Here is an 11,504-nt window from a genome sequence, read left to right as displayed (position 1 = left end):
CCAGTTAGTTATATTAGAGGAGTATTTTTATTTTTTCACTTTTTGATGAGACAAAAAATACTCTTCCAATATAAGTAATTAAATATTATCCTGTTCATTTGAACTAGAGATGACTCTAATTCCCTTTTTTGGACCTTTATAATTGGAAAATGATCTTCTCCATTTAGTGCATTTAGGAGGACAAATTTGTCCAAAAAATTTATTCCCAAACGATAAAAAGACAATATTACCCTCTTAAATACATTAAATTGATTCTCTATTTGAAATGGAGAGGATCTATTTCCTTTATAATTAAGGTGTTTGAATTGCAATGTAATTATTTATGGCGGCTCGATAGATAGGTGCTTTATTCGGATTTAATTTTGGGATCTCAATTGTAGGAGATTAAAAAAAAAACAATTTCCTTCTCTTTTCTTAGCAGGTCACCTGATTAGAGAAATTATCTCACAATTTATTGCCAACAATTTGCTTATATCCAATGTTGGGTCATGATTCAGCTGGGTTGGGCCCAGTACAAAGTCTGCTGGCCCATCCCCCAAAGCTCGGTCACTTTTACTATTCAAAATAAACCCATGTTCGGCGATAACAATTTTTATCTGAATTAATATTATTTACGCTCGGTTATCAGGCTCGGTTAACCGAGTCTAAGACGGGTACCGAGTGTCACCCTCAGGAATAATAAATATATCTGAATAAATATCTTATGTACTGTTCTTCAATATATTGTTGACACATGGACCCTCGGTAAGTTCTTAATGTTAGATGAACAGGTACAATCCAATGCCTATAAAATGGGGATCCCCTCTCACTATTTCCGTAACTTCTTTTTACCCTAAAAAACTGAATATCCTTTGTACACTTTGTCTCACCCATAATCTTCAAGTTCATTTTTCTCTTAAACACTGTGACTGACTTAGGCATCGGAGCTTCTTTTGGCCGGACAATGCCGGCAGCTTTGATCCTTTTTTCTTTGTTGATTATTCAGTTACAATCCCTCAGTTGATCCTTCGGTTACTCAGAATCCCTCCACGTCACCATTCAAAAAACTGCTCAAACATCCAAATTAAATTTTGTTCTCAAAAAATTTAAGAAAGCAAAATCGTTTAGGAAACTTTTACAAATTAAAAAATCGTTGTGGAGAATTTTTAATATTTTATTCTCTGCACTGTCCACGTCATCACCAGCCCCACCTCCTCACTAGGTTCCACATCAGAAGAAGCCCATTGCCCAACATGTACATTGTCCACTAAAACCAGCCAGCTAGAGCTCAAACCTGTTTTCAATTACCTCCTTCGTCTTCTCCCTCAGCCTTCAATTCGCCAAAACCCTAATTCCAATCTCTCACATTCTCCAAAATTATGTCTCTGGATGGCTCTGTGGACCGAAGAAAACAGCCACAAACGCCCAGCGCCGGAAATGGGAACGGGAACGGGAACGGAAACGGAAATGGTGTCGTAGAGGACGATAAGCTGACGCTGGGGCGGAGCCCGAACGAGAATCACAAGCCGGAGAGCTACGAGGACCTGAAATTGGAGTTCAGCCCGCTGCTCTTCAGCTCGCTGGAGCAGTACTTGCCCTCCGACGTGCTCAACCTCTCTCGTGACCTCAAGCTCCAGTACATGCGCCACATTCTGGTCCGCTACTCGCCCGAGGGCGAACGCACTCGTGTAAGATTTTATTTTTACTGTTTAATTTATTATTATTTATTTAAAAAATCTGTTTGGTGGCTTAGAAAATGGAGGAAAGGGAGAGAAAGTGTATATATATATATATATATATATATATATATATATATATATATATATATTCAATTGGTAGTTTCTTTTTGAATGTCCGGTGTTTCAAGTGGGTTTATTAACGTGTGAGGGAATTATCGCAAAATGGAAATGTATGACTGATACTTCGCCATTCCATCTTTTTTAGCTAAGGCAGATGAGCTTGAGTAGAAAGTGCGGATTTTTTTTTTGTTCCCTTTGTCATCTATTATGTGGCTATTTATTTTCTAGTTTCAATATTTGATTCCCCTCTGGTTGCTGACTTGCTGAGAATAGAGGAAGATGAAAATCATGAAAGTTCAGTCTTGTGTCTTATGTTGTAATAGTAGTTGGAGACTTAGGAATTCGCCTCTGTGGAGCTGCCTCTATAGTGTTATTTCTGTGTCAGGCTCAGAGCTTGAGGGGCACTCTGCTTGGTATGCACCTGAGGGATAACAGATTTGAGTAAGAATTGCTGAAAGTAGAAACCCTTTTTTCTTTTATCTCTGCTGAATTTCTTCAAGAGGGTTAAAATGATGGGCATTAAAAAAAAAAAAAAAAAAGTGGTGTTTTGTTCACTACAGCCTATAGGCCCCCTGGGGAATTTTTTTGTGCAAGTCTAGGACATCTAAGACACATGTACTAACATTCAAGTCCAAATACAAGCAAGTACACTTGTTTTTTATGATGGTTTTTTATGTTCACTTAAAGTCATTAAAATTAGGACAAAAAAATGTTCCCTGGGTTTTAATACATTTAAAAATTGCTACGTCTCATTCCATGAGTTTTTCCGTCCAAATTGTTAATGGAGTTTCTGTCATGTCAGTTAGTAATCAGGTCACCCTGCAGCCATTTATTTGAAAAGACACATCATACGCACATTATTTGTGAAATTTCAAATATTTCTGGCCCAAAAAAAATGCAAATCTATGTTGTGGTGGGTATTACCTGTCATTTTAAATATGTGGGTATGACTTGGCATTTGCCATTTTTTTTTTTTCCCCCCTACATTTTTTTGCTGGATATAATTGAAATCACACATATTGTGGATAACTTGGCAACTGGTTGACATGGCAGCAACTTAATCAGCAATTTGGATGAAAAAATTGCAGAGAGTGATTTTTAAAATGACAAAAACTTCAGTAATAATTCTTTTTTGAAACCTAGGTACCAATTTTTTAATGCATTAAAACTCTATAGAGTTGAGAATTTAGTCTCTCTTTGTCTTCATTTACTTAGCATGCAAACTGGGGTAGGCAGTTATTTCTCTTTCAAGATTTAAGCCAAAGGCTTAGCCTCACCCATCAACTTTTATTCAGCTAAATACCTCTACTGGAAGTCCAGGATTCAATGTTGTGGAGGTAGCGGATTTTACTCTTTGATGGTGTTGAATAAAAACATCAGGTTTCATGGTTACATATGTGGGCCCACATCTGACCTGCAATAGAAGTTTAGCCAATTATTTATGTAATAAGACGAGCCCATGCTTTCCATTGTTCATGGACTACAATATCACAATTTCTTCCTGGAAAACTTTGTTGAGTTGTACCTTGTTTATAAATGGGATAATATCAGCCACATTTATTGCAGGTAGTGCACAAAACTGACATCCTTCATGCACGCGGGTCCTTAGCATGAATGGTCTTGATCTTGTGCATTCCTTGCAGTATGCGGAGAATGTGGTCCTGTTTAAGATGGTATACAAAAGTAAGTTTACGTGACACCACTCTAGATAAACTTTTGCCTAGCTAGCTGTCATTCTAGGGTACTTTCTTATTCATCCTCAAATAGGTTTTCCACGTTCCTATTTGTCATGTTGAGTTGACAGATGTGCACTGCTTTCATTATTCATCCAATCTTGAGTAACGTATCCCTGATCACTTCACCTCTCATTTTGGATATGTTCCTGATATGTTAGATAGAACACGTAAAATGTCTTATTGTCGGCAACATTGTTTTTTCTCTACTTTACTTCTATTTCTTTCTTCTTCTTTTTTTCACTATTTTTGTTTTCTTTGTGAAAAGTATTGCTTTCCTTGGAAAAGTATTTGGAGAGTTAAGACTCCTTCAAAAGTGACATTTTTTTTTTTTGAAAAGTTATAATCCAATCTTATTAAAAGCGTAAGGCACCCCTAAGTACACTAGAAGTATACAAAAGAAATCATCTAACTAGAAAGGGAAAAACGAACAAGGAAATCATCAGAACTAATCTACAGAGGGGACACAAAAGTTGTAGTCCAAAGATACAATGTAGGGAAGAAAGAGGATAAAATATACTCCAAGGACCTCTCCAAGTCCTCAAAGCACGTATTGTTTCTTTCCCTCCATAAACACCAAAAGAGGCAAGTAGGTACCATCTTCCAAACCGCAACACTCCTCAGCCTTCTAGACAACCACCAACAAGCCAACAAGTCAATAACCCTCTAGAAAGTGATATTCTTTGTGTGGAAGAGGAACATCATAGTAGTGGATTGGTGTTGTATGTGCAAAAAGAGTCGGGAATCCATTGATTACCTTCTTCTTCATTGTGAAGTGGCAAGAGAAGTATGGAGTTTGCTTTTCCATCTATTTGGTGTTGAGTGGGTTATGTTTTGAAGGGTAAGAGAGTTGTTGGTGAGTTGGAGAGGTCAGGTGGAAAGCTGTAACTTTTTGGAAGTTTGGAGGTTGGCTCCTTTGTGTTTAATGTGGTGTATTTGGAGAGAGCGAGATGCAAGGAATTTTGAAGATCGAGAGACATCGGGGGTAGAGCTGAAAAATGTTATGTTCAAATCCCTTTACACATGGGTAGCGGCATATAATAGTATGCGTTTTTCTAGTTTTTCTGATTTTTTGGACTGTCTTTATTTTTCTCCCTAATAGGGGGTTTCTCTTGTATACTTTTTGTATAATAGGGTTGTGACCCGCTTTTCTAATGAAATTGAATTACTTATTAAAAAAAAAGAGTATTGCTTATAGTTTCCACTTCTATATAACAGGTTCAAAGGCATAGGGAATACAGGAAGAAGATAATATCAAACTATCAGGTCTGATTTACGGTGACTTTTGATTTGGATATCTCATTGACATTTGAGACATGCTGTCACAATGGATAAATTGTGATTAGAGCCTTTTGCGGATCTTATGGAGGGAATTTGAAATGTGTTTTGCTGAAACAATGATACTTATATTTTTATGATTTAGGATCTGCCAAAGTAAGATAAAATCTTGATAAAAGTTGAACTGTTTGGAGTTCCTTTCTGCATGTATAAAAGCTAATCATCTTCATAAGTCTTATGCATATAAAATTCCTTCTTAATTATTCTGCAGCCTCTACATAGGGAGTTGTATACTATGCATGCTGCAAACTTCTTTGTCCCCTCATTTCTCAAAGCAATCAATGACAATACAAAGGAGAGTTTAAGAAGTATAATGACCGAACCTTCTCCGGGAGTTTATACATTTGAAATGCTTCAGCCACATTTCTGTGAATTGTTGTTATCCGAGGTATCATCACTCTTTCTTCATGTCGTAAGGCATGTAATATCTCAATTTTACTTTTATATTGTTCTTATGTTTTCTTATCAGGTTCTGATTGCTTAGGTGGAGAATTTTGAAAGATGGGTCCATGGGACAAAATTCAGAATCATGCGACCTAACACAATGAACAAATATGGTGCTGTTCTTGATGACTTTGGATTGGAAACCATGCTTGACAAGTTGATGGAGGACTTTATATGTCCTATATCTAGAGGTAGTATATTTCCATCCCATGAAATTTTGACTAGAAATGTAGAAATTATATTAATCAGTATCATGGTTTAGACTTATCTTTTTGTGGTTTGGATTTTGATGTAGTTTTCTTTCCTGAAGTTGGTGGATCCACTCTGGATTCTCATCATGGTTTTGTTGTTGAATATGGAATGGATAGAGATGTCGATCTTGGTAGGTTCTAACCTTCTTTATTTTCGCACTAGTTTTTCTCATTTAAAATGATGTACAGCTTATTACATGTACACTTCGTTATATGGTTGGGAAAAAAACATTACAATGGTTATTCTCTCTCTCGTGTGCATTCACCCAACTTACAATGTGTAGACCCACTTACGGTTTGTTCCTATTCTCAAAAGCATTTAACCCATTGCCACTCCTATCACTTAGCACACCAATATGCCAAGCAATGAAGCTGTTGAGCCTTTAGCCTATAATACCAATGGGGTTGGCATGCACTCTGCGAATGCTGCCCATCTCACCTAATTCTTCTTGTATCCCATGTTTTGTTAACTGTTGTTATCTAGCTAGTTACCACTGCTATAAAACGCAATGGAGTATGTGTGCATGCATCTATATATATATATTCCTAACATGCGTTACAATGACTAGACTAATTTACTCTTGGTCCAACTCCTCAAGCCATTTTGAGGGTTCTTGGCAGTTGGTAGATCCAAACTTAATTAAAAGATTGCTTTTGTTTCTGAAACCTCTAAATCCTTTGTTCTTCTTATAATTATCCTTTTTTTTTTCCCGCACAGTTTCATTCTGAGTTTTAGCATGGTCAGATCCTCTCTCACTCTGGTTTAAATCTGGTGCATTTCTTTTTTTTTTGATAAGTAAGTAGCTGATTTTATTAAAAGAGTAAGGCGCCCCTAAGTACACTGGAAGTATACAAGGAGGATCACCTAACTAGAAAGGGAAAAACGTACAAGGAAATCATCATAGCTAATCGAAATCGGGAAAACAAACGCTACAGTCCAAAGATACAGAGTATGGAAACAATAGGATAGAAAGTATATCTGATATCTGATATGCCTATTTCATCATAGCTAATCGCATTTCTTATAACTGCTTCAAACTGTAATTCAAGATTATCTGATATGCCTATTTCATCACGTGTACTAATTTATTCTATTTGTTGGTATTTTTTCTTCTGTTTCAAAACTATGGGCACTAAGCTATAACTTTATAAGCTTTTATGAAATCTGGGCCAGCTTATTTATGTAGGTTTCCATGTCGATGACTCGGAAGTCACATTGAATGTTTGCTTGGGTAAGCAGTTTTCTGGTGGAGAATTGTTCTTCCGTGGTATTCGATGTGATAACCATGTACACTCAGGAACCGAACAAGAGGTATATTAACCTTAAGATCAATTCTTATTGAGTGCTGTTGTCATCAAGCCATGCCTTGCTTTCATACATTAACCAAGCTGTTTTATCTTTATTAATTCTTCAACTTTAAAGAACAACATATTCCTCAAAGAATCACAATCAATATCATTATAAAATTTATAAGAAAATTTTCAAGTCTGAGTTCCAAAATAGGCCCATAGAAGGACATTGATGCTTATAGTTTTTTATTATTTTTTCCACTCCAGTTCAAGGTTAATAGTTAACTATATAGGCAATATGTGACTCCCTAACCAATCCTTTGCTGCACTCAAAGAAATGGAAGATGAACTAATGATATGTGAACTAAGAACGTTTCCCCTTAGGGTTAAAATGTAAACTTTTTTTAACTACAACGAGTAGTTCAATCGGCTGGGAATCATGCCTCATGAAACAGAGGTCACTAGTTCAAATCTCTCATTCTCCCTCTCATTGGGGCCAATTACTTATAAAATGAAATAAAAACTAACATTTCCTTTTACTTTCAATTCTTCATGATGTTCAACTATTCTTTTGTTATTTTATATAGACTCGATATTTTGTTAGTAATTTTCTGCAGGTTATGATTTCTTATTTTGTTGTAGTCTTACTTGGCGGATTTTTTCCCCAATAGGAAATCTTAGATTACTCCCATGTTCCGGGTCGTGCTGTTCTTCATCGTGGTCGCCATCGGCATGGTGCTAGAGCCACAACATCTGGGCGGCGGGTCAACTTACTTTTGTGGTGCAGAAGGTATCTCTCTCTCTCTCAAGAAATTTCAAGAAACCTAGCCTAAGGTTTTTTAAAGACATATCCTATCTGAAGGTGTGATATCAGCATTACTTCCTATGTGAAAAGAATACCATTTCAAATACGGCTTTCCAATTTGTTTGTGGTCTGAATTTTAGCATTACATGGGGAATAAGTATATGAGGAAGGAATTTGAATTTAGTATTTTGGTAAAACTAGTCTTACAGCAATTTTTTAAATTTTTTGTCAAAAAAAGGTAGGGAAAATTACATAATTCCCCCTAGGATTTTGGGTTGGTCTCACATTAAACCCTGAATTTCTAATTGCTTCAATTAAAACCCTAACTTCCATAAACACTACAATATATCCCCACCGTGGACTGAGGAGGATAAGAAAAGAAATTTAAAAGAGAGAGAGAGAGGGAGAGAGGAAACATTGTAGAGTGTTCCCATCTCCCACCATGGTCCATGGGTACTCAATCCTCCATGGCCCAGCCACAATCTCATTAGTCACCAAACCTCTCCCGTCCATGACCACACAAACTTCCGGGTGTGTTTGGCCAAGGACTTAAAAAATGAAGTGGACTGGAATTGTAGTATATTTGATTGATGTGAGAAAAAAAGTAAGAATGTTTTGTATGAAAAAGTGAAAAAAAAAAAAAAAAAAAAATTGTTTTGTAGTGATTTTTTTATTTGAATAGTAAAAAAAGTGATTGATGTAATGTAAAAAGTAAGAATGTTGGAGTTGATTTTGAGATGAATAGTTGGGTCTTTTATTTGGAGTCCTTTGGCAAACACACACTCCATTTTTCACAGGTTAACAAGCTCATCTGCAGTCACCACCATTAGCCTCAATGAAACTCAAATATGGCACCATAGACTGACCCAAATACCTACTGACTTCTCCATAATTGAAACATATGAGTTAGACCGGCCTTCTCTTGATGTCCTTAAGCATTGTAGCCTTTCAATCCCTGAAATGTATGTAACCCGTTCTTAATCTCTCACCCTTCTGATTAGCATAGCTGAATGCTTCTACATTCTGGAAGGATCTCTTCTGAGCCCCCATACCTTGCCAAATTTCTCTCTCCAAAAAAAAAAAAAAAACCTCATGATATAAGATAAAAAATTGCTACAGAACCAGTTTTAAATGCATTCAACAGACTGAGCAAAATCAGGCGAAGATTAAGAGCAGTGAGATCGACGAATCCAAATCTCCTTTGATATGTATCTGTGATTTGTTTGCTGCATGAATAATTGATTGACCTCGCTCAATGCATGAATAGTTGCTTTTGCAATATGCATTTCTTGGCTGGTAGTTGTGCAATAGTAACATTGCAAGTTGCACTAATATGTTTGTCAAAATGGAAAGTATGAGAACATTGAGAAAGAAATACCATCATTGAAGCGTACCTTAACAATTAGATTTGTGAAGCTTTTCTATATATCCTTACAGGGATGGCCATGTTTTGTTGGGTTCCTATTGTGCTGCACTTTTGTTTCTCATGTTCACTTTTGGCTTGATTTTCAATGCAGAGTCAGAATTTATGGCGAGGATTAAAGTTTATTGTATAGTGCTATTTTATAATTTGATGCGTTTGTATGCACAAATCTTTTTGTAGTTCGGTCTTCAGAGAGCTGAAAAAATATCAGAAAGAATTCTCTAGCTGGTGTGGGGAGTGCCAACGTGAGAAGAACGAAAGGCAGCTTCTAGCAGTTGGTGCTACCAAACTGGTTGGTACATTTGATATAGAAGGCAAAAAGTTATTAGGGGTGATTAAATTTTGACTATTAATTTATCCCTTGGTGTTGATTTTGCAGGAATTACTGAAGAGGTTACAGAAATCCACTTCGTGAGCTGTTTCACATACGAGTTATGCTTTTGAAGTTGTAAATTAGCAGAATCTCATCCTTACCAACGCATGGAAGCATTTTTATTTTTTTTATTTTTTTTTATTTTGTTGGTTATGCATATAATTTGCATATGATTATGTTGGTAATATATGAAAGGTAATGGGGTTGATAAATTCATTTTGCACCAGACTTTTTTTAAAATTTTTTTTGTAAAATATGAAGGATAGCTGTACATTCAGATCTAGTCAACTGCAATGTTGCCCAATTTATCAGCCAATTCTGAAATGTCTCATACCCTAATGTGATTTTCTTTTGTATTTCTAGTACACAGTGTGTTGTCTTTTGTAGTTAACTGTAAAATTTGCTCTCAGCATACTGAAACTAGATTATTTGCCAAATATGGTGATATTGAGGAAACATGAACTAACAGGTTCATCATCAACTGCAGTGGTGCCATCTCTTGACACTTTCTTTTTGCTTAGATTCCCCCAAAAAGAGAACAGAGCAATGAGGCAATTGAAGGAAAATTGAATTACAGGTTCTTATTGGCTTCTATTGTTCTTTTTATTATTATTTATTTATGGTAAAAATCTTCCACTAATGCTTCTCAAAACTCCATTGACAAATTAAGTTATTTTTTGGTGTAGAATGCACTATTGACTAAACGTCTATCCAAGAGCCGAATCAGACTCTAAACAAGGACATATGTTAATATTAAATGTCCAATGTCATATACCAAGGGTAAGAAGGTGGAGTGCATGAACCTGTCAATTGTCCCTTTGGAATCTTCATATCCCCTCCAATCGAGCCTAAACCAAACAAATATACACCCATCAATCTCTCTCTATCTCTCTGTCTCTCTCTGTTTTATGTGTATATGATACGACGGGTGCAACATAAAACTGTCCTGACAGGGTGCCCAAATGCAATACCCTGATAAGGGCATGATTTTTGGGAGCCTCGGGTAAGAGAAGTATAGGCATATCTTATCATAAGTTGGTGGTCCTGAGGAATCGATTTAATGTACATGGCTTCACTTTGGGGATGAGGATCTCTTGTTATTAGGTTGTCCGAATATTTATGAAATTCGAGCAATTTAAGAGAGACGAGTCGTAGGATGCACTTGTCTTGAATGGCCTAAAATATAAAATCTCAATTTACTTCGAGATGCCTTTAGAGTATAAGCTTATGATGCTCTCTATTCTTTTTAAGTCTTCATTACTCGTTCCCTTTTGTGGCCTCCCAAATACAACGAATGGGGATGATTTTCCATTACTTTCTATACCTAATTTCCAAAGAGTCTTCTGGACTATTGATTCACTTAATAATAATAATAATAATAATATTTCCCAATCGACTTTTCATATTTTACTCTTAGACTCTGCCAATGGGTCATAGTTACACTTACCACCACCAAACTTAATTTGTATTAAAGTATTGTGTTCTATCTTTCATATGCCATTGTCTTCAGTCAATGATATCATTCTTGTTGTCATCAATCAAATTCTATCTCGACCCTTCTAAGAACATTAGCAATTATTTAATGTTGTATTATAGGTACTTTGGAAAAGTGCTACAGGAAATTTAATTGGTCACAAATAAGAATGAAGGGCAGGTTGAATTTGCTGGTGATAGATCAAAGAAGGGGAGAGGACCCACTTGAAAACAATTTTCTACAGACATTCCAATCTTTCTATAATGGTGATAACTTTGCTATTTCCAGCATCTTTGCAATTTTATACTCTCCCTTGCTTGACTTACCTATAATCCAAGCTTCTAAAGCTTTTGTCATGCAAAAAGATATGTTAAAAAAGTTCTTAGACCATGATTTTTACACCTAAGTAGGATTTTGCTGTTCCTAATGTGCTTTTGGGGTGATCTTAATTTTATTATATCTAGAAGGATTAGTCTGAGAAAAAAGCATTTTGTAAGGGCATATTAGTCTCATAACAAGCAATTGATTTCATCTGTGAGATGCCCATTCGTAAATGGATAAAGTTTTCTTTCTAATTAGATCGAATAAAATTCTA

The 11,504-nt window shown here is 36.0% G+C and overlaps 1 protein-coding gene across 4 annotated transcripts; it reads left to right on the top strand.

Annotated features, from left to right (window-relative positions):
• Positions 1-1,248: 1,248 nt before the first annotated feature.
• Positions 1,249-9,766, top strand: LOC132166567 (2-oxoglutarate and iron-dependent oxygenase domain-containing protein CP2-like). Of its 4 annotated transcripts, XM_059577436.1 has the most exons (10): positions 1,594-1,667; positions 3,345-3,461; positions 4,730-4,777; positions 5,061-5,237; positions 5,334-5,484; positions 5,589-5,675; positions 6,732-6,856; positions 7,506-7,624; positions 9,243-9,354; positions 9,442-9,766. In XM_059577436.1, exons 2-10 carry the CDS (start codon positions 3,393-3,395, stop codon positions 9,475-9,477), a joined length of 924 nt encoding a protein of 307 aa, XP_059433419.1. In that variant the 5' UTR covers positions 1,594-1,667; positions 3,345-3,392; the 3' UTR covers positions 9,478-9,766. The 4 variants fall into 4 exon arrangements, with proteins under 4 accessions (XP_059433398.1, XP_059433404.1, XP_059433412.1 ...); XM_059577415.1 differs by lacking the exon at positions 3,345-3,461 and having other exon boundaries at positions 1,249-1,667; XM_059577421.1 differs by lacking the exons at positions 3,345-3,461; positions 4,730-4,777 and having other exon boundaries at positions 1,249-1,667.
• The last annotated feature ends 1,738 nt before the right edge of the window (positions 9,767-11,504 follow it).

This window comes from Corylus avellana, chromosome ca1 (genome assembly GCF_901000735.1).
Source record: "Corylus avellana chromosome ca1, CavTom2PMs-1.0".
NCBI lineage: Eukaryota > Viridiplantae > Streptophyta > Magnoliopsida > Fagales > Betulaceae > Corylus > Corylus avellana.
The sequence above is the reverse complement of the archived record's forward strand: the minus strand, read 5'-3'. Positions and strand labels throughout refer to the sequence as shown.

Bases quoted from the DNA above. Each gene is read 5' to 3' on its own strand.
- LOC132166567 (XM_059577415.1), top strand. From the start codon at position 1,359: ATGTCTCTGGATGGCTCTGTGGACCGAAGAAAACAGCCACAAACGCCC. The intron at 4,778-5,060 runs GTCTGATTTACG...ATTATTCTGCAG, and splicing joins AGATAATATCAAACTATCAG to CCTCTACATAGGGAGTTGTA. The intron at 6,857-7,505 runs GTATATTAACCT...TTTCCCCAATAG, and splicing joins ACTCAGGAACCGAACAAGAG to GAAATCTTAGATTACTCCCA.